The 24,306-nt window shown below is 35.8% G+C and overlaps 1 protein-coding gene across 1 annotated transcript in view; it reads left to right on the forward strand.

Moving 5' to 3' along the window:
- LOC105495831 (malic enzyme 1) overlaps positions 1–24,306 on the forward strand; it is a 229,187-nt gene that overhangs the window by 175,923 nt on the left and 28,958 nt on the right. The window contains exons 7-8 of the mRNA XM_011765679.3: positions 11,953–12,062; positions 23,385–23,482. Of these exons, the coding sequence (XP_011763981.2) occupies positions 11,953–12,062; positions 23,385–23,482 (208 nt within the window). The remainder of the gene's footprint in view (positions 1–11,952; positions 12,063–23,384; positions 23,483–24,306) is intronic.

Genomic DNA, 24,306 nt, shown 5'->3' on the forward strand with positions numbered 1-24,306 from the left:
GCATACAATGCTGTTTGACGGCATTATATGCACAGTAGAACTTCTCTCAATATTGGAGTCAATCCTTTCAAACCAGGTTGTTCCTTTATCAACTGAGTTTATGTGATATTCCAAATCTAAATATTCTAAATTATTGTCGTTTCAACACTATTCATAGCCTCTTCACCAGAAGTAAATTTCATCTCAAAAAAACACTTTCTTTGCTCGTCCATAAGAAACAATTCTTCAGTCATTCAGGTTTTATCATGAGATTGCAGCAATTCAGTCCCATCTTCAGGCTCCACTTCTAATTCTAGTACTACTTGTTATTTCCACCACATCTGCAGTGACTTCCTCTGCTAAAGTCTTGAATCCCTCAGAGTCATCCATGAGAATTGGAATTAGCTTCTTGCAAACTCCCGTTAATGTTGATGTTTTGACCTCCTTCCATGAATCACAAATGTTCTTAGTGACGTCTAGAATGGTGAACCCTTTCCAGAGGTTTTCAATTTACTTTGCCCAAATTCATAAGAGGAATTATGGTCTAGGGTAGCAATAGCTTTAGGAAGTGCATTTTCTATATAATAAGACTTGAAAGTTTAAATTGCCTCTCTATGCATGGGCTGCAGAATAGATGTTGTGTTTGCAGGCATGAAAACATTGTTCTTGTACATCTCCATCAGAGCTCTTCAGCTGGCTAGGTGCATTGTCAATAAGCAGCAATAATTTGAAAGGAATCTTATTTTTCTGAGCAGTAGGTCTCGGTAGTGGACTTAAGATATTCAGTAAACCATGCTGTAAAGAGATATGTTATCACTCAGTCTGTGTTGTGTCATTCATAGAGCACAGACAGAGTCTATTTAGCATAATTCTTAAGGGATCTATGTTTTTCAAAATGGTAAATGAGTATTGGCTTCAGATTAACGTCACCAGCTGCATTAGACCTTAACAAGGGTCCTATTCTTTGAAACTTTGAAGCCAGGCGTTGACATCTCCTCTCTAGCTATGAAAGCCCTAGATGGCATTCTCTTTCTACAGAAGGCTATTTTGTCTCCATTTTTAATCTGCTCTTTAATGTAACCACCTTGATTTATGAGCTTAGGTAGATCTTCTCGATAACTTGCTGCTGCTTCTACATCAGTACTTTCTGCTTCACCTTGCATGTTATGTTATGTTGTGTTATGTTATGTTATGTTATTAGAGACAACTTTTTTCCTTAAACTTCACAGATCAGACTCTGCTAGCATCAAATTTTTCTTCTGCAGTTTCCTTACCTTTCCCAGCCTTTATAGAACTGAAGAGAATTAGGGCCTTGCTATGGATTAGGCTTTGGCTTAAGGAGATGTTGTGACTGGTTTAATCTATCCAGATCACTCAAACTTCCTCCCTATCAGCAAAAAAGACTTTTTTTTTTTGCTTTCTTATCATTTATCTGGTCAATAGTGTAGCACTTTTAGTTTACTTCAAGAATTTTTCCTTTGCGTCCACAACTTGGCTAACTGCCTGGTACAACAGGTCTAACTTTTGTCCTGTCTCAGCTTTCAATATTCTTTTCTCACTAAACTTAGCCATTTCAAGCTTTTGATTTAAAGAGATGTGTGACTCTTCCTTTGACTTGAACACTTAAAGGTTATTGTGGGGTGTTACTTGGCCTAATTTCAATAGTGTTGTGTCTCAGGGAATAGGGAGGTTTGGGGAGAAGCAGAGAGTCATGGGTATGGCCAGTCAGTGGAGCAGTCAGAACATATACAACATTTATTGATTAAGTTTGCCATCTTGTATGCAATTACAGTGGTAACATGAAAGATCATTGATCACAGATCAACATAACACATATAATAATAATGCAAAAGTTTGAAATATTATGAGCATTACCAAAATGTGACAGAGACACAAAGTGAGCACATTCTGTTGGAAAAATATGGTCCCAATAGAGTTGCTCGACAAGGGTTGCCACAAATCTTCAATTTGTAAAAAAAATTGCAGTATCTTCAAAGTGCAGTAAAGCAAAGCACAATAAAATGAGATGTGCCGGTATTAAATTCTGATAAACTTATCTGAAAATATTTTATATTCTTACAGTATGAAATAAGATAGAAGGTATCTTACATTACAAAAAAAGTCTACTCTACCATAAGAGGCTATTGGACTTATTTCTTCTGGATTCTTCTCTTAGATAGCAATACTCACTAGCATATGTTTTTTTGGAACCTTGGGTGTTTTTTAACCTTCCTGATCATTAGTTATTGCTAAATGGTCTCTGAGGACATTTCTAGATCTAAATTTTATGACTGTAATATTCTTCAGTAAAATAATGTACAATTCTCTTTTCTGCTGAATATGTGACCCTTAGTGTTTTGTAGAAGTTGCTGGCTTTTAGAAATAAACAGTTTGATTCAGACTAAATGGAGAAAAAGACACAGATTTAGTGATTCAAACTACAGAAGTAAATGACATGATTGAGGTTGGAGATGAGGTATTTACTGGAACATGCATCTGAGGAGACCTTTAATTCTCTATTGTAAGTTTGCAGATGGAGTTTATAAAAGCATTTTCTAAATTTCTGCATCCCTTATATGAAGGCATTTTAGGCATAACGAATGGTACAAACTGGAAATAGAAGATAAGAATACAGTGGTATGTTGAAGCACAGATAAGTCCTTTAGAGCCAAAACGTCTCTGAGGATTTGAGCCTGTACCCACGCTGCCTTCAGCTCAGAGGCCATGATGTTCCCTCTTTCGCATATTCATCTCCCCATGCTCCACCTCTGCAGTCCATCAGATGGCCTGTGCACGTAATTAGAAAGTCTTGCTTCACATTATTGTTATACTCGGTTGCCTATTAAAATGTAAAAATAACATGTCATTTGTCTCTTTTCATGTATGCCTCACATATTTCATGCTTTTTCTTTTCTTTTTTTTTTTTTTTTTTTTTTTTTGCAATGGATTCTCACTCTGTTGCCTAGGCTGAAGTGCAGTGGTGCCTTCTCAGCTCACTGCAACCTCCGCCTCCTGGGTTCGCATGATTCTCCTGCCTCAGCCTCCCGAGTAGCTGGTATTACAGGCGCCCACCACCACACCTAGCTAATTTTTGTATTTTTAGTAGAGACGGGGTTTCATCAGGGTGGCCAGGCTGGTCTCGAACTCCCGACCTCAGGTGATCCATCTGCCTCGGCCTCCCAAAGTGCTGGGATTACAGGTGTGAGCCACCACACCAAGCCTGTGCTTCTTCATACTTCATGTTTTGTGCTTTATCTTCCCTAAACCAGACTCCCAACACTCTTCTTCTCAGATCTTTGTACTGTTTACCTGGAAACCCACACTTTAACAACAGGCTCCTTTACCTCCTCACTTCCTCGCTGGATGTTCCCTTTACCACCTTGCTTTCCTGAGAAATGGCTCTCTGAACATGGGAACAGGCAAAGAGTTCATGACAAAGATGCCAAAAGCAATCACAACAAAAGCAAAATGTACAAATGGGATTTAATTAAACTAAAGAGCTTTTTCACAGCAAAAAAATATATATATCTCAACAGAGTAAACAAAGAACCTACAGAATGGGAGACAATATTTGCAAACTATGCATTTCACAAAGGTCTAATATCCAGAATCTTGAGGAACTTAAACAAATCTACAAGAAAAAACAACCCCATTAAAAAGTAGGCAAAGGACATGAAGAGACGCTTTTCAAAAGAACATACATACAGCCAATAAGCATATGAAAAAAAGCTCAATATCACTGATCATTAGAGAAATGCAAATCCAAACCATAACGAGTTACCATGTCACACCAGTCAGAATGGCTATTATTAAAAAGTCAAAAAATAACAGATCCTGGCAACGGTGTGAAGCAAAGGAAATGCTTATACACAGCTGGTGGGAGTATAAATTAGTTCAGCCATTGTGGAAGCACTATGGAGATTCCTCAAAGAAATAAAAGCAGAAGTACCATTTGACCCAGCAATCCCATTAGTGGGTATATACCCCAAAGAACATAAATCATTTTACCACAAAGATACATGCACACATTTTTTGGCTTATTGGAGCGCTATTCACAATAGCAAAGACATGGAATCAACCTAAATGCCCATCAATGATACACTGGATAAAGAAAATGTGGTACTTATACACCATGGAATGCTATGCAACCATAAAATAGAATGAGATCACATCCTTTGCAGGAACATGGATGGAGCTGGAGGCCATTATCCCTAGCAAACTAATGCAGGAACAGAAAACCAAGTACTATATGTTCTCGCTTATAGGTGGGAGCTAAAATGATGAGAGCACTTGAACACAAAGAGGGGCACAACAGACACTGGGGCCTAGTGTCCATGTGTTCTCATCTCCACCCCAGAGGCTGGAGGATCAGAGGAGGAAGAGGAGCAGAAACAGTAACTATTGTGTACTAGGCTTAGCTTCTGGGTGATAAAATAATCTGTACAACAAACCCCCATGACATGAATTTACCTATAAAACTACCTTGCACATGTACCCCTGAACCTAAAATAAAAGTTTAAAAACAACAACAACAAAATAATAAAGTCACAAGGGAAAAGGTTTCACAAATTTTGGAGACAAGGAGGATTTTAAAAATTCTTTTCAGTAAAATATACTAAATAGCAACTTTAGTTATAAACGGAGCTTCGAAGTTTGTTGAATTTAAGGAACTCAGAATCTCTTAGGTTTGCTATTTTTTTTTGAAAAGCAGAAAACACCTAAACACAATGATTCCATTTTGCTTGTGATTCTTTTTTTTTTGTCCTTGCTATAAATGTTGTGTGATTTTTGATACTATAGATACTTTTACAGAAAAAAAATGCTAAATAAAAATGGTTGGAAATACCGTTTTAATTATTTATCTCTCATTCTAAAAGAAAAAAGATTCATAGTGTAACGTTTCTTCAAGTCCTTGGTATCATTTTGGAAACAGAGTTATTTCTTTGAAAGGTCAGCACCAGAGATATAAATTTAGAAGTCATTTGTGTAAAACATGATTGTCATATCCTTAAGAATACAAGAAACTTGAGGGGATGACTATATGGGGGAAAAGAATGAATGATTATGGCTGAATCTTTATCATTTCTGCTGTCACAAAGAATAAGAAGTAACAGTAAAATATAATAAAAGGAAGGGTAAGAAAAATGAAAGGACTGTCTAAATGTTACAAAATAATACAGAAGTAAAGTAGTAGGAACAAAAGCCATATTGCTATGAAAGAAGTTAACACATCCATCTTCTTTATTGTTACCTGCAAGGAAGAATTGAATTCCAATGGTTCTTGGCCAGAGATAACTTGTGTCAACTTCAGATTACTTATTCTAGCATTCAAGACCATTCATAATCTGAAATTCAGCAACCAATACTGATCTTCTAAAGTCCTTGAAGCTAATGTTTGTCATCTCCCCAGTACAGATTTTGAGACCTCTATTCTATGATTGATTCTTTACTCCACTCTTTTCCTTATTTGAGTTCTACCAAGGCCCCATCTTAAGCCTCACCTAATTCATGTTGTTTTCCCTCAGTGCTTTAGTGATCAGTGTGCCACTGCTTTTCTTTTTAATCTGAACCTCCTTTAAGTTATTTATTTGCATCCTTTTGTCTTCGCAATGAGACTGTTTCCCAGTGAGCATTTCCAGGGCAAGATCCATGTTTCTTATTTGCTGCTTAATTCATTGAGCACTCTCAAGCTTCAATACATTATCAAAAATGAGTAATTTGGAATAAGCTATCCCTAAGGTACTCATCAGAGCTAAAGTGCACTAGATCTTGAATGTTCCATATGTAGTAAATCCTATAAAACATTTTACTATATCTCAGGAAAAATTAAAGCATACTTGGTTAACCTGGTTACAGCAAATTCTTGATCATTTATAATCAAAGAAAGATTCATGTTCTCACCAATATCTGTTCATATATTTCCCATAATAAAAGGACCTGGTATGTTGAATGCATACAAATGCTGTTTTGCTATTAATAGTTTTGTGATAAAATTATAACACCCTTATTTTATCAGTGCAATCTTTTCAGATGTAAATATGCTATTCATTTCATTGACTTGATAACTCTGTTGGTGCTCAGTATATATAGCAGCGGGCCCTGTGGTTCAGTCCAGACCTTACCACCTATTAGCAGTATGAACTCATCCATGGCTTTTAATCTTACTGAGTTCATTTCTTTATCTGTTAAATGGATAATAACGCTGCCTTCTTCACTGGGTTGCTGACAGAATTGAGATAATCCATGTAACGTATGAAGCCTAGTGCCTGACACACAGTGCTAGATATAGTGATTAGTCACTGTAATAAGGTATTTGTCAGATTTAACAATGCCACAAGAGCAAAATCTCTGCAGTTTCTACATGTTAATTTTATGGGTGCTATTTCTGTTAACTTTTAAAACTATTTGCACCTAGTATTTTATGTGGTATTTTGATCATAAAATAGTAGGTTCTTTTCATAGTTATGTAGAATTGAATTGGCTAACTTTTCAGTGTTCCACTACTTATAATTTTATAGTGACAAAGTGGGTTCAAATTGGAACTAACTATCCCTTACGTGGCTTTCTTTTATTATATGATGCAAGATGTTTGTATCACAAAATGAATTCAGAATGCCTGTCTCTAAATCTTTAGGAGTCAAATCAGAGTTAACTACCAGGTAGAGAAAAGTCATGAAACTAAAACTGATATATAGTTTCTAAGGGATACTTCTAAAATAAACTTTTGTAAATGATAAGGTATCCCGTACACCATTTTACTACCTATGCCTATTCCCAGATTTCACTTAAGAAACATTATAAATTTATAGCCTGACCACATTGTGTCCTAAACATTGAAGGCAAACCATATTGTAGGATTTCATTGTAACCACAGAGAAATTGTAACAAGCGCAAAACCGCAGAACCAAGTAAGTAGTAGATCCGGGAATAGAATTGAGAAGGCTCTGATTCCTCCTCACATACTGAGACCACAGGGTTCTGCTCCTTCTGAACATAATGACAGCTCATCCAATGTTTCTAGACCATCGGTATGTGATACATTAGGAGCAAACCATACAGCACTCTCCAAAGGCTCACAGTCTTTACTTTCTAAAGGCCTGCTTGGAAACCAGAGAAGTAGGAGGAGCCATTACAAGCACCTCATGATTATTGACTGATATTTGTGTTTGGGGTACTTAGTTGCTATGACGAAGTTTGCTTCTCTGCTAGGTTATAAAAATGTAATTTGTAACCATAGAAATGGTTTTACCAGTTTCTAGTAACATTTTTATAATTAGTAATACAGCTAGCTAAAGTGTTTCCTTGGAGGATGAATGGCATCATACATAAAAGGAGTAGAAAAAGTTTATGTTCCCTTCAAGAATTGACCCCACTATCCCATTTTACTTTTAAATTGTTGCTTCTTTTTGTCTTTAGTGATTTACAGAGCACTGAAATGGTTGTTTTAAATATTTTGTCTTGCAATATTGTTGCTGTTTGGGGAATGAATTTGCCAACCTCTTCACTGTGTCATGCTAGAAGTAGACTTATTTTTATTACTATTTTATATGGATAAAAATTGCTTGTATTTCCCAACATTTTACCATTTTATTATACATAGACCTTTTAAACTGGTATTATTTTTGTTCTTTCTGAAATATGCCTTTTAGAAGTTTCTTTAGTAAAAGTATTTTGATTTTTATTTATCTAAAGATGTCTTAATTTTATTTATTTTTAATTTATTTTTATTATTATACTTTAAGTTCTGGGGTGCATGTGCCAAATGTGCAGGTTTGTTACATAGGTATACATGTGCCACGGTGGTTTGCTGCACCCATAAACCCATCGTCTACATTAGGTGTTTCTCCTAATGTTATCCCCCCCTACCCCCCACTCCCAAACAGGTCCTGGTGTGTGATGTTCCCCTCCCTGTGTCCATGTGTTCTCATTGTTAACTCCTACTTATGAATGAGAACATGCTGTGTTTGGTTTTCTCTTCTTGTAATAGTTTGCTGAGAATGATGGTTTCCAGCTTCATCCATGTCCTGGCAAAGGGTATGAACTCATCCTTTTTATGGCTGCATAGTATTCCATGGTGTATATGTGCCACATTTTCTTTATCCAGTCTATCATTGATGGGCATTTGGGTTGGTTCCAAGTCTTTGCTATTGTGAATAGTCCTAGAATAAACATACATGTGCATGTGTCTTTATAGTAGAATGGTTTATAATCCTTTGGTTATATACCCAGTAGTGGGATTGCTGGGTCAAATGGGATTTCTGATTCTAAATCCTTGAGGAATCGTCACACTGTCTTCCACAATGGTTGAACTAATTTACACTCCCACTAACAGTGTGAAAGCGTTCCTATTTCTCCACATCCTTTGCAGCGTCTTGTTGTTTCCTGACTTTTTAATGATCACCATTCTAACTGGCGTGAGATGGTATCTCATTGTGGTTTTGATTTACATTTCTCTAATGACCAGTGATGATGAGCTTTTTTTTCACATGTTTGCTGGCTGCATAAACCTTACTGTTGAAGAATAGCTTTGTCTAGGATGACAGTTATTTTCTCTTAGCCCTTTGAGTATATTATTTACCTGCCTGTGGCTTCTATTGTTACTATTAAATAATTTTTAAAAATCTGTAGATTTTTAAATGGCTATAGAGTACTTATGTGCCAGTCATTGCATTGAGCACTTAACGTTTATCACTTCATTTAATCCTGCTAACAACCTTATGGTAATAGGCTGTTACTATTCTCACTTTTCTGATAGGAAATCAGAGGCACAGAACAGTTAAGGATGCACAGTATGTAAGGAGGACTAGATTGATCCCAGGAGCTCTGACTCCAGAGCCTATGCTCTGTAATAAACCAGTATGACAGCCAAGTAAATACTTGTAAACCAGTATGACAGCTTGTAAACCAGTATGACAGCCAAGTAAATACTTAAAAAGAAGGATAAAAGATGGTTAACAGTACTAAATATTAAAATTACTATAAAGCTGTAGGAATTAAAGCAGGGAGGTATTCTTTTCTTTATAGATTAGTAAGATAATCATTACTGTTAGACTATATTACTGAGCAGTACCGATGTGGTATGCCTGTGTGCCTGTGTCCTCATCTATTAGATGAGAATAATAATAGTATTTACTTCATAGAGTGGTTGTGAAGAGTAAGTGTGCATGTGTAATATCTTATAAAGGAAAACGTATTTGTTGTCATCAGCAGTAGTAGAATAAAATAAGAAAGCACAGAAACAGACCCTAGTATGTATCAGAATATAGTATCTAAATATAGGTGATGAGGAGAAGGATGGACTGTTAAATAAATGGTGCTGGCATAGTTGGGTGATTATATAGAAAACAGAAATTTTGGTATAGCTTGCTTTTTTAAAATCTATGGCCTAACAGTAAAAGTATACCAGATTTAGAGGTTTATTTTCTAAATCTATAATATAATTAGAAGAAATTTTTCATTAATAGTTAAATAAATATATGTAGAGGAGACTGTTGTAAGCATTTCATCGAAGGAGAAACCATAAATAAAAGGATTGAAAGATCTAACCACATAAAAATTTAAAATTTATTTGTGAAAACAATTAGGAACACTGTCTAAATAATTAATGGTACAGTGTACTACATTAGAAAAACTATTTGCAACATATGTAACAGAAGGTACTATTCTTATGAAATAACAAAGAAAACAACTATAGCAATAGAAAAATGAGGGGATTTAGGATCTCCTTCAAACATTTATCATTTCTTTATGTTGGGAACATTCTGAATCTTCTCTTCCAGCTATTTTGAAATACACCTGATTTTATCATTACATATTGATGCATGTATCAAAACGTCGTATGTACCCAACAGATATGTACAACTATTATGTATCCATAATAATTAAAAATTTCAAAGATAGCAGTTTAATTAGAAAAGGAAAATCAAAGAAAGTGATGCTGCTTAAAGACATAACCTAAAATAAGAAATGTGTTTTTATACCAGCACCAAAGATGGATAAAAGAAGCTGGTGACTCTAGACTTTTATGGGCATAATAAAGTAATAAAAATGAAAAAAAAAACAATAGAAAAATGAACAAATGAACATATAATCTTACAGAAAGAATTACAAATGACGAATAGACAGATAAAGATGCTAGGCTACACTAGTAATAAAAAGAAATAAATAAAAAGTTAATACCAGCTTTCACCTATGACTTTTATAGTAATTTAGAAAGATAGTCTACCCAGGATAAATATATAATTATATATAAATTAACATAATTGAAGGGAAATAACAGACTTACAGAGTTTTTTTTTTTATTGTATCAGAAGGAAAAGAGAGAAAACTCATCTGCCTTGTGATATCAGGGGGTAGTGGTTTGAGACTGTCCTTGAATTAGAATGTTGACAAGAAGTGAGAAATGAGTGCAAGGTTTAACATTCTCTGTTATGAGATGTTTGACATCAGGGGGAAGAAGTTAAGTAACTATAGCTTTGATTTTGTCATAGTCAAGGGAGGTGGTTTTAAAATCAGGTAGTCCTGAAAATGCTTGGGGACAGGAAAGGACCAGTGGTAAAGGAGAAATTGGAGTTGTTAGTATAGAGAGGTGCAGTTGATTCAGTAAGGTCCATAGGGAGATTCAAAACAAGGAAGCAAAAATCCTTCTCACAAGTTGAGGAAGAAAATAGAAATAAAAGTACAAAATATTTTAATGTAGGGGGAAACTGAGAAGGTTAATATTATTCTCTCTAGCATTGATCTTAGTGACGTAGTGACTGGTAAGAGACTTGGGAGAACAGGAGAATAAAAGAAGGTTTGTGAAAGCTGCTGCTGTGGTCTAATCATTACTATTACATGTTAAGTTGTGTATGTTGAAATGTAGTTGCCATTGTGAAAGTATTAAGAGATGGGGCCTTTTGAGAAGTGATTAAGCCATGAGGCCCCATCCTTCATGAATGTTTTATCAGTGCCGTTATAAAAGAGACTGAAGAAAGCATGTTTACCCCTTCTCCCATGCAAAGATGTAACAAAAAGGCACTATCCATGGGGAAAAGACCCTCACCAGACACGGAATCTGCTGACACCTTAATCTTGGACTTTCAGCCTCCAGAGCTGTGAACAATAGATTTTTATTGTTTATAAATTACCCGGGCTGAGGTATTTTGTGATTGCACCTGCTTTGGAGATTGTGTTGTGGATCAGTAACAGATGAAAACAAATATTTCAGGATATTATTGAGATCCTGGCTGAGATTCAATAGCATTGATTTATGTGCTATCTTAATAGAAAAGGAGATTCGGAATGATGGAGAACAAGGGGACAAGGGTGTCTAAGGAGACAGCCAATACACTGTTTCGATAACTGTCTTTGCATACAGAGATGAAGCTAGATGGGAGAAATGGAAGGGCCACAATGAAGATCTGACTGTATCTTTCACTACACCCTTACATTTACTACCACGTTATAGCCAAACAGGGCTTTTAAACCATTTTTTTAAACACTTTTTCTTTTTTATCTTTCACCTCAGTTATTTTGCTTCTGTTTTTCCTCAGCTTATAAAACCCTACATCTCTACTTTTGAAATTATAACTATTCATTAAAACTCAGTTCATTGGTTGCTTTGTCTTTGATCACAGCCAGAAGTGATATCTGTCCTCGGAACACCTATCATTCCTTGTTTATACCTCTTTTATATTACTTTTTATTTACTTCAAAAATTTTTGTTTCTACTAAAAGTTAAATTCCTTAAGGAAAGGGAACATATTTTGGTCATTTTGTGTTATTTCACGGTGCCAACACAATGCCTTTTCTGTAGTAAGCATGTAGTAAATATTTGTTGAACAGATATTATATTACATATTTATACTTAAACAGCAAGACAGAATCTTTAAAAGGAAATATGTTTTCCTATTTCTATGGGCTAATTTTAAAAGTTTATTTTTAAATAACATTTTATTAGCCTCTTCTAATATGAATGTTTGTGTCCCGTAGGTACGGCATGAATTGCCTTATTCAGTTTGAAGACTTTGCCAATGTGAATGCGTTTCGTCTCCTGAACAAGTATCGAAACCAGTATTGCACATTCAATGATGATATTCAAGGTAACAACATTTTCACTGCATATGGATCAATAACATGTCAGAAATTAGTTCATAATTTTAATAATGATTCAAATTCAATCAATATTTGCTGAGTACCTTTCAAATTCCAGGAAGTATGCTTGCTGATGTCATGTACTATTTCTCATCTAGTTGCATATATTTGAGAAAAGTACTCTCTGACTCTATAATATACCATATTATCCATTAGCTAGAAAATAAGCTCCAAGAAATCTGACAAAATCCCTGGTGATTATGGCTAAACAAAGAAGGAAATGTATGAGACCATATTATTCATTGTTTAAAAATAAAAGTGAATATACTTCTCTCTTCAGACTATCTTAGGCACAATTTTTATGCTTTACCCCAGCAGGAGCTGCATTTTACTATTTGTCTTTGATTGTAGATGCTTGGCTACCTGCTTTTGTCTAAGCTGCCAAATTTTTTCCTCTTTAAGTTCTAGTTTTTTAATCCTCTCCAGATCCATGCAGAGCCCACCCCCAATACACGTCTTATTATGAGAATCTTAGGGATTGGAAGGTAGGGGGAAAGCACAGGTAGATGTGCTGAGGAGAAATACCATAAAGAGTTTTTGCAACTTGAAATAAGATTGGAAATGGCTTCCATTTCACTAATTCCAATGACTGTTTTTCAGTGTTTATCTTACTTGAATTTTCAGCAGCATTCCACATTCCACATTGTTGACTCACCTTGTTTCTTGAAATACTCTTTTTTGTTGGCTTCCATGTCACGGCATTCTGCTGATTTCTTCTTACCTCTTTGGCTATTTGCCTTTCCTTTTTCCTCTGCAAGTTCATCCTTTCCTGTCTAGCTATTAAATGACAAAACACTTCATTTTTAAATGACCTGCTCAGTGCCAGGTCCTTTTCCTTGTGTTCTGCTCTATGTTCTTAGGTATATACTCCAAGTCCACACATTCAGTTAGCAAATTTATATTGCCAGTCCAGACTTCTTTGTATTCCAGGTCTATATACCCATGTCTTTATTTAAAATCTCCTCTTAGGCACCTGCAATCCCAACACTTTGGGAGGCCAAGTCAGGCAGATCGCTTGAGCATAGGAGTTCGAGACCATCCTGGGCAACATGGCAAAACTCTGTCTCTGCAAGAAAATATAAAAATTAGCCTGGCATGATGGTGTGTGCCTGTAGTCCCAGCTACTCGGGAGGCTGAGGGGGGAAGGATTGGGTCCCTTGAGCCCAGGAGGTCAAAGCTGCAGTAAGCCATGCTCATGCCACTGCACTCCAGCCTGTGTGACAGAGCGAGGCCCTGTCTCAAACAACAACAACAGCAGCAGCAGCAATAACAACAAAACTCCTGTTGGATATCTCAGTTATCTCATACTTAACCTGCTCCCAAATCAAACTCTTATTTCCTCACCAAACCTGACCTTCATCCAGTGTTCTCATTTTCAGTGAATTGCTGATAGCTCCCTCTTCAGCTTTCCCGCCAAATACAGTCTGTCACTAAACCTTTCTCATTTCCTGTCATCAAAATCTGTGTTTTTCGTAGAGTTCTCCTCATCACCCTAGTGTAAATTACTATCATCTAAGTAATCTATACACATTTACTCTTGCTTCCCTTTCTTATATGTTTTCTGCATAATATCTCTACAGTTTGTCAGATGTAGATCTAAGTGCTGAGGTTTTTGTGGTGAACAGAGATAGTTTTCTTTTTGCTATAGAAATCTGATCTTATTATTTCTTCCTCAAAATAATTTGATGGATTTTCATTGTACTTAGGATGATGGGTTTTCATTGTACTTAGGATAAAGATGAAAATCCTGAATGTGGTCAAAATGCGTGGTCTGACCCCTGTTTCTCTCTTCAGCCATTCTAGCCACACATCCCTTCTTAGGTCCTGAAATGATCTAAAGAATTAAACATGAAGGAGTTGAGAGAGTTGAACTAAGGAGTTGGTAGGTTGGCTCGGGTAGGTTTGCCTTTGGAAAGATTACACTGTCTTCAGTCTAGAGAACAGGACTGAATTGGAGAACAGGACTGAATTTGAAGGCTATTGCTGAAATCCATGATGATGGCATCTTGCTCTAAGAAAGTGCTAATGAAGTTAGAAGTAGACAGATAATTAGTTGTTGATAGTGAAGGTGAAGAAGGATCCAAGGATGGAGCCTAGGCTTTTGCCTCGAAGAACTAGAAGAATGGCAGGGCAGAAACTGAAATGGATAAAGTAGGAAACACTCTTACATGTAGATGTTAAGAGCATGGACTATAGAGTCATACTGATTTGCTTCGCCCTTTACTAGCTATGGACTTTGACCAATCTACATAACTTCTCTGAGTTTAATTTCTTACCTGTGGCAGAAAGTTACATAACAGCTTCTATTTTTTTCTTTGAAACAATAGATCAGAAGTTTAAGGAAAACAAAAAATATATGTAATAGTCTCCAATTTTTCTTTGAAATAACAGGATTGGAAGTTTGAGGAAAATTTAAAAAAAAAAAACAGATCTGAAAGGACTATTGTAGAGAACTAGAGAGCCAACGGATTATGAAACATAAAAGGATTCAGTCAGCGGACACTGCAGATTTAGTTGAAATTAATATCGTAAATGTATCATGATGCTGGCTGAGCAGCTTGAGTTCAACAGTTCAGGAAGAGGCAAGGCCACAGTGAACAGCTGGATTCATCTATGTTAGATATTTTATTGTATTTGTGCAAAGAAAGGACAATGAGATAAGAGCTAAGGTTAAAGTGATGACCATGACACTAAGCTGGATAGAGAAGGAAGTGAAGATAAAAAGACTGTTAGATGGGGGAAAGGCCTTGACATTCCAATAGGGTTGAAGCATGGGTATAATAAGGATGATTGAATAAGAGACCTGGGAAGATAGGAGACTGTAGATCACGAGTAAAGTATTCTAATGTAGTACTTTCAAGGATTGGTTCTGAGTGATGGCAAGCACCAAGATGAAATTTAGAAGGAAGTCGGCCAAAGTGGAATAAAGGTGAATGCTACTGGAAATGAGATGATCAAAGAAAATTTAAATGTAAAATGGGGATGATAATGTTTCTCTCATGGAGTTTACATTGCAGACAAAATAATTATTTGTAGAAATATCCTATAAACTGAAAGGTACTTTATAAATAATAATTTTTAGGCCAGGCACAGTGGCTCACACCTGTAATCCCAGCACTTTGGGAGGCCAAGGTGGGCGGATCATGAAGTCAGGAGTTCGAGACCAGCCTGGCCAATATGGTGAAGCCTCGTCTCTACTAAAAATACAAAAATTAGCAGGGCATGGTGGCGCATACCTGTAGTCCCAGCTACTAGGGAGGCTGAGGCAGAAGAATCACTTAAACCCGGGAGGCAGAGGTTTCAGTGAGCCAAGATCATGCTTTGCAGTGTAGCCTGGGCAATAGAGTGAGACTCCATCTCAAAAAAAAAAAAAAGAAAAAGAAAAAAGAAAAAATATATACATAAAATAATTTTTTAAATTCACTGTGCTTAAATATTTAGTATTGCAGCTATATACATTTAATGACTTTAAAAATCCTGAGTCTTTATTTCTTTTGAGATACATGAAAGTAATTGGTCAAATCTTTCTTTTCCCCAAATTCTTTGTGATGTTAATAACATTGTTCCTTCAGTGCCAACTTTCATGACAAAACCTGCTTAAGTTATATAAACTGTATTTTAATCTTTTTTATTAAATTTCTTTTTGAGTATTTATAAAAAGTGGATATTTATAGGATTTCAGAAATGGAATAATCTGGAAATTTCCAGGTGTTAAGAATTGTGAGCTATAGAAAGACAGCCTGATTTTAATGTTATTTGCATTAGTCTATTTTCACACTGCTACAGAGAATTTTCCTGAGACTGGGTAATTTATATAAAGGAAAGAGGTTTAATTGACTCACACTTTCTTATGGCTGGGGAGGCCTCAGGAAACTTACAATCATGGTAGAAGGCAAAGGGGAAGCAAGCACCTTCTTCACAAGGCAACATGAGAGAATGGTTATAAAACCATTAGGTCTCCTTAGAACTCACTATCACAAGAACAGCATGGGTGAAACCGCACCCATGATCCAATCACCTCCCTCCTTCAACACATGGGGACTACAGGTCCCTCCCTCAACATGTGGAGATTACAACTCAAGATGAGATTTGGGTGGGGACACAGAGCCAAACCGTATCAGTATTGCATACTAACTTGAAGATACCCTGTATAGTAATGATAAAGTGCCTTTGGTACTACAAATACATGCTTTGTAGACCAGTGTTTTTAAGTCACTTGTCAATTCATTTTGCAGTGTTCTCTAAAACAGCCGCCAGTAAACTGTTGAACAAAACTATAGAATTCCTTTAATATTGTATATCTTCTGATTTTGTGGGTCTCATGTAAATGTCCATACAAAGTTAAAGACCAGTATTAAATAATTTCAAATCATCATGCAGAGTTAATAGGAAACAGAGTTCAGTTTAAGAAAACGAATGCTAAATTCAAATTATCAAACAAAACAAGCAATTAGGGTCAGGATTTCTATCCATCAAGGCCAGGAATTTAGAGGTCAGGCTCTGGGGTACATCAGAATTAAAGTCTGGAGCACAGGATATCAGAAGCAGGAGCCAAGCCTATGTCAAGAGCCGTGCATGAAGGAGCCCTGAGGATCCATAGCAGAATATTCCCCCCAAGCAGTTCACCACAGTAGAGGCGTTAAATAACTAGTTTTTCACTATGACTAATTTGGCCTAAAATATAATCTGCACATATAGAGTCTATTTATTTCCATATATGGATTTTAAACTATTACTGCCTTAGGAAACAAAAAGATAAGTTTGAGAAAAATATGTCTAATCTGTGACTAGAGAAAACCTTTGGCAAGTTATTGGGGTTCTGACTAGAAGTGACCAAACCATTTTGTGAGCGTCATATAAAATTGTGCCTTTATGACACATTTTCTCCGTATGATTCTTTTTTACCTTTTTAACCTTATATTCTTACCATTATGCCCACAGATGTAATACTTTCCTCTCTGCAGGCACAGAAATTGCATTCCAGTGCCAACAAAAATAATTATCTAACCATTACAGCCTTACCATGTAAATAAGTGTGTTTACACTGGACCCTTGGGTGGACTCTTTTCTTTTTTTTTTTTAACAGATGTATTATTTAAAGATATGATTTATGAAAAGTATTTGATGAAAATTACATATACTTAGAATTCTACTAAGTTACTTATCTAAAATAACTTTAATAATATAGATTTTGGTTCAAAATGTATTTTAGATATGAATGCATTCTCATTATAAATTATTTTAAACTGGAAAAAATGCACAAATTGAATCTATTAAGAAATTGGCCATGTAATTATATAATCTGAAGACAATCAGAATTCAGCAAATTCAGACTGAAAAAAATAAGGTTTCAAGCTCTAGTCATTTAAAGTAAGTTAAAAAAGAAATTTTTCTTTTCATAATAGCCTCTGGAATGGCTACTCTGTAACATGACACTCTAAATATTGCACATAGAAATTTTTGTCATAATAAACTAGTTTGACTGTTAGTATTTTTAAAAAATACATTTAATATATTAGGCTACATTGTTGTAAATATAGTGAAATCTTATACTGAATGCTTTGATAATTGAAAAGATCAAAATCACAAAAGAATGCCATGGCCAGTAAACATATTTTTGGAGTTTAGCCTTACTACTAAGTTTTTAAAAATTTATTAAACAGCAAGTGAGAAACTGATTTTCTGTAACTTCAACCTCTTTCTCCCTATTGCCTTCTTCCCCTTAGTCTATGACCATAGACCGTATTTAAATTGCTTTAAGTCTTAAAATTATTGCCTCAATTCTAATTTCTTCCCTCCCGCAACCTGTGTCCTTCTTCCCTTAAAAACTTAAAAATAAGATATTTCCTTCAACTTTGTTTCCCTCCCACCCCATCTCCATCCTCACCCCATTCTTCCTTTTCTTATCTAAGCTTCTCCAAGGAGTACTCCACACCTGCTCTCCCTGTTCTTCACCTTTTATTTCTTCCTCAGAATACTGCCATACATCCTCAGCCCTAACATGCATGACACTAAAAACAGCTCTCCGATAGGTCACAAGTGATGTGATTGCAAGATCCAATAGCAATTTTTCATTTCCTTTCTTGATTGACCTTTGTTCTTTGTCACTACTTCTCTCTGTTTTCAGGTAACTATATGCTCTCTTACTTTCTCTTACCTCTTTAACCATTTTTTTTCTGTCATCTTCCCCATATCACATTTTTCTGCCCTCTATTCCTTAAATGTCCATGTTCATTTAGGTTCTGTCCTTTAGTCACTCACTCTGAATAATGTTATCATTCCTCATGACATCAATGCAACTACGTTTTAAAATACTAAATATTTATCTGTGGTGCAGATTATATGTAACTATTTCTTGATATTGCCACCAGAGTAACACATAACAGGAAGCACAAGCTTTGTGCAAAAGCTCAAAATTGAACCTCCTAAATCGTTTACATACCCCCAGCCTCAAATCTCTCAAACCCATCACCCACCACTATTCGCTGAACCATCTGCTACCTATAATATAATTATATATAGCCATATATACCTATAGGTACTATTAGTATATAGTAGAAGGCCCTACATGATCTGACCCCAAAACTTCTCTAGCCTCATATGACTTTGCATTCTAATAATTTGTGTTTGCTTCAGCAGCACTGCACTACTCACAGTTTCACATGTGTTTTATGTTCTCTCTCCTTTTATGTTTTGGAAGGCTGGTTATACAGATGGAGCTTGTATTCTGAATCTTTACTGTAAGGTGACTTGGTTGGGCCATTTCCTTAGGTAATCTTCCTTTTCAGTCTCTTTGGATTCTTTCTCTTACGCTGCTGAGATTCCACAGAAAAGATTTTTCCAATCTCTCTCCTGATACTACCTTTCTGCCAGTGTTCTTTGAGTTAAGTAGAAGACTGGAGGGTCTCTGTATTGAGTATGTAAACTTTCAATTAATCTTATTTCCAATATGGCATCCTTGTCCTCAATTATGCCTGTTGTCTTATATTCCAGCGACCCTTTCCAGAAAATGAGCCTCAAGCTTTCTTTCAAAATTCCAGAGTGTGGGGAAATTGGCTATCTTCTAGAAGGAGAGGGAAGCAGATCTGGGTTTTAACTGATATATATATCAGTTAAATATATATATATATGATATATATATATATTTTATTATTTTTTTTTAATTTTGAGACACTATCTTTTCCTGTTGCCCAGGCTGGAGTGCAGCAGTGCAGTCATAGCTCACTGCAGCCTCAAACTCCTGGGTTCAAGTGATCCTACTGCCTCAGCCTCCCAGGTAGCTAGGAATTCAGGCATGGACCGTCACACCCAGCTAATTTTTTAAAAAGGTTTTTTGGGGGTAGAGATGGGTCTCTCTATGTTGCCCAAGCTGATCTCAAACTCCTGGATTCAAGCAATCCTCCTGCCTTGGCCTCCCTAAGTCCTGAGGTTACAGGGCATAAACCTCTGCTCCCCAGCCTTCTTAGCAGATTTTTGACCAGCTTCCTATTTTCACCCTCTCCTTTAAACCACTTCCAGAGGCATTTGGTGCTGCCTATACCTGGGTTTTTGAGAGTTTTGCTGTATCAGTCTGGTCACTTATTCCCCACTGCTGGCCAACAATTCAGCTTTCTCAAGTCTGCTAAGTCAGTTTGCCATTTGCTCATTTAGAAGCCTGTCAGCTTCTAAAATATTGTTGCTACCCTTTTCTCTTAGTCTTTTTAATTTTTTTTTCTTTTCAAAAAAGCAGTTTTCTATTGTTTTAGTAGAGTTTTTTGGGGAAAAGAATACTAATTGTGTGTTCAATCTTCCATTTTTCACAGGGAGTCATCCCTGCCTCCATGTCTTTGCATATGCTTTTCCTACTCATTGTGTCCTCCCGTCTGAGGTTCTGAAACTCTTACATTAATCTTTCAATACTGTGTTCAGGGAGTATGCACTCTCAATGCCTTGACCTTTGCCTAAATTCACCCCCCCACACACTACTTCTAGTTCTTGTATTTTACCCAATCTATTTAGTAGCACACGAAGATTATAATTATTTGATTACATATTGATTTTCCTTACTAAATAGATATGTAATTTTTTTTTTTTTTTTTTTTTTGACACGGAGTCTGGCTCTGTCTCCCAGGCTGGAGTGCAGTGGCGCAATCTGGGCTCACTGCAAGCTCCGCCTCCCGGGTTCACGCCATTCTTCTGCCTCAGCCTCCCATGTAACTGGGACTACAGGTGCCCGCCACCACGCCCGGCTAATTTTTTTTTTTGTATTTTTAGTAGAGATGGGGTTTCATTGTGTTAGCCAGGATGGTCTCGATCTCCTGCCCTCATGATCCACCCGTCTCAGCCTCCCAAAGTGCTGGGATTACAGGCGTGAGCCACCGCACCCGGCCTTATATATGTAATTTTAACTGGATTTCACAAATTATTGCATTAGTAGAGGCTATTCTTTGATAAAAGGTGAGACTTTTATTTAACAACCATATGTTGTTATGTTTATGTTTATGTTAAAGTTATAAGTTTCTAAAATGTTAAGAAAGATTCGATCTGTTTAGTATCTTGCTAACAGGGTTAAGTCCTCTTTAAAACTGATAGTACAGGTGGGGCTCGGTGGCTCATGCCTGTAATCCCAGCACTTTGGGAGGCTGAGGTGGGCAGATCACCTGAGGTCAGGGGTGTGAGACCAGCCTGGCCAACATGGCAAAATGCTGTCTCTACTAAAAATACAAAAGTTAGCTAGGCATGGTGGTGGTCACCTGTAATCCTAGCTACTAGGGCAGCTGAGGCAGAAGAATCGCTTGAATCTAGGAGGCAGAGGCTGCAGTGAGCCAAGATCGTGCCACTGCACTACAGCATGGGCGACAGAGCGAGAGACGCCGGCTCAAAATAAAAATAAATAAAATTGATAGTACGAAGATAAACCTAAGCACACATTCTGTCTGATTTATAAAAAGCTTAGTTTTAAATCCTAAAGTAAAAGTTATTATGGAATAATTTATTGTAAAAATTTACAGTTTTATTAAATTTCAGTTTTCTACATGTATTCCCTTCTCTGCAATGAAATTTAAATCAAAGTAGTACCAGGCCATGTACAAGAATCATGTTCAAGTTAAATTTTTGATAGTGCTAAAAATATCTTTCTGATTTTATTAATTCTATAAATGGAAGATTAGTGTTTACATTATTTTCTCAGGAAATATGAAATACATCTTTAGGCTGGGTGCGGTGGCTCACGCCTGTAATCCCAGCACTTGGGAGGCCGAGGCAGGCAGATCACGAGGTCAGGAGATCGAGACCATCCTGGCTAACATGGTGAAACCCCGACTCTACTAAAAATACAAAAAATTAGCTGGGCGTGGTGGCAGGCACCTGTAGTCCCAGCTACTTGGGAGGCTGAGGCAGGAGAATGGCATGAACTCGGGAGGTGGAGCTTGCAGTGAGCAGAGATGGTGTCACTGCACTCCAGTCTGGACGACAGAGCAAGACCCTGTCTCAAAAAAAAAAAAAAAAATTGAAATATATCTTTAAATATAATGTGTGAACTTAACACATTTTGAGTTTTGAGTGATCTAGCATAACCATATGAAAATAAGGCACCAAATAGTTAGGATATTTTAGATTATTTTGTGTCTGACTGTAAATGTCCAATTCTATGTAAATAAAAATAATAATACAAATACAGTGACTGCTGATGATGCTTCAACTGGTTAAATCTTATAGAAACCCTTAAAATCATAGACTCTCACAGTTGGAAGACAGCTTAGAGTTCCTCAGATCCAAACTTCTGGCCAGTTTACTTCAAAAGAACCCAAGACAGAGATAGCTTGAGCTACTATTTCTGCGTAACTTCTTATTTAGTAAGTGGATATCTATACCTCTCTTTCTAATTTAAATTCTCTTTCATCTGTTTTATTACTCTAGTGAATATATCTTGCATGGGGAAAATATCATTCTAATCATGTCATGATATATTCTCTACATACACTAGCCATATTTTTGCATAGATTTTCACTTTAAATAATGTATAGAAGAGTGACTTTTTCATAATATATGACGTAGCACAGTTCATAATTATTGCAGTAGTGACTCTAAATTGCATGCATTTTATTTTTGTAGTACACATTGTGATCCTAAATAAAAGACACATATGGGATAAACAGGCCTTTAACAATTATTATTTATTGTGTTCTTATTTATGACTACCTAATTATGCAAGAAAGAAAGATTGAATAGAACAAATTTACTGATAGTGAAATGTTGAATATCTTTGATACTTGACATCCTTAATGCTTCATCATTGTGTTCACTCATCAAACCTAGTCTAATCTTTGTTTTAACCATAATGTTAAATAAGGGTATTTAATGTTTAGCTAGGCTTTACTACCCAGCTGAGTGATGTAGGAAACATTGTAAGTAGAACATTAACTTAGAGGAGTAAAGTATAGATGCAGCTGGAAAGTGCCGCAAAAAGCTGCTGCTTTATTTCAGGCATAAGCCATAAAGAAGTTGATCTGTGTAATTACACTCAAAGCAAGAGAACTGCTCTGTGATCTGTGAATGCTTATATGGTAAAGTAATATAATTGGAACTGGTGAAGTTTTTATGCCTATGAGACATGATGAGGAAAATACAATTTTTATCTTAAAGAAATGTTGCATTGGTTTTGTCTAGCACCTTTGGGATCCACAGTGATTGCCATAGGTAAAAAGTCTATTAAATAATGCAATATAATTAGATTTTAATTGCTATTAACATTAAATTCCAAATGTATCAAAAATATGAGCACCAATACCATCATCAGCAATAATTTACTCTGTGCCTTCTGTGTGTGAAGGGGATAAATAGATTTCAAAACCTCAAGAGTAATTACATGGCAGAATCTAATAGCACGTATTACTCTTTTATATCATAAAGTAAAACTACTTTACATATGAGGAAACTATCTATTGGATGTATACAATAATTTCTCTAAATTCTTTCAGCTAGTCAGTGGGTTGTTGAACTGGAATCTGAAGAATCCAGATCCCATCCTTTCATTGATTATGTCACTAAGATAAGTCACAGAATCTCCTTTTAGGGAAGTTTTCAAGAATAGTAGTAAGCTGCTATCTTAAAATATTGATGTCAGTAGCCTGAGAATTTTACCTCATATGCAAGCATGGGATAAGACAAACACAGGTTTCTCTTCTGTACCAGTTAACCTGTTTTATGATTATTTCAAGATGTGAATAAAAGCTTGGAAATTGGCAGAATCTGTTTGAGGATTACTCAAGGATATTTATAACTTGTTTCAGGAACAGCATCTGTTGCAGTTGCAGGTCTCCTTGCAGCTCTTCGAATAACCAAGAACAAACTGTCTGATCAAACAATACTATTCCAAGGAGCTGGAGAGGTATTTGCCTTGTATAATACTTATGTTCTCCTAAACTAACATATAATTAGCGTTAATTGCTCATTAACTCAAGATTTGAGGTATTCTTTCAAACTTTTAGTATATTATGACTGTAGGCTTTATGGAAGATTCCCAAATTAAGTATTGAGACATATTAATCATTCATAGGATAATTTAGTACAGAAGTATTGAGATATTTTTCACAGTTTTAAATTTGTAGTATTATCAAATGTTGCCATAGGTGTTTGTTATGCATATCTAAGGTGCCATACAGGAAACGTTTCCAGTGTATGTGTATATATACAAGCCTTTAAGTATTTAAGCTGGTTTATCTGATACTGGCTTTTAGAATACTCCAGTGTTACAAATACAAATTTTTAAAATTTGACTCACAATTCAGTGTGTACATATGTAACTACATATGTGTTTTTAAGCAAAAATATTTCGAATTAGGGATTTATAGTACATTATTACTGTTCACATGCAAAAATCCCAAAATATTTTAAATTGTTGGAAAGAGACTGCAGCAAGACCAAATTATGCTTTGTTATTATTTGCTTAATTTAATAATCTGAAAGAAGAAAACTAGACTCCTATAATAATAATAATACACCACCAAAATAGAAATTAAAATATTAGTTGAGTTTGAGTTTCTTAAGGGAAAACTGCCAAAATCTCTTTAGAATTATAGAATGTAAGTAATAGAGAAATATTTTGTGGCTGTGTGTGTGTATATATATATATATATGTATGTATTTCAAGAAACTTTAAATATTCAAATTGAATATGATTATGAACAAAACAATATATTACACTGGTAGATA

This window comes from Macaca nemestrina, chromosome 5 (assembly GCF_043159975.1).
Source record: "Macaca nemestrina isolate mMacNem1 chromosome 5, mMacNem.hap1, whole genome shotgun sequence".
In the NCBI taxonomy this organism is placed as follows: domain Eukaryota; kingdom Metazoa; phylum Chordata; class Mammalia; order Primates; family Cercopithecidae; genus Macaca; species Macaca nemestrina.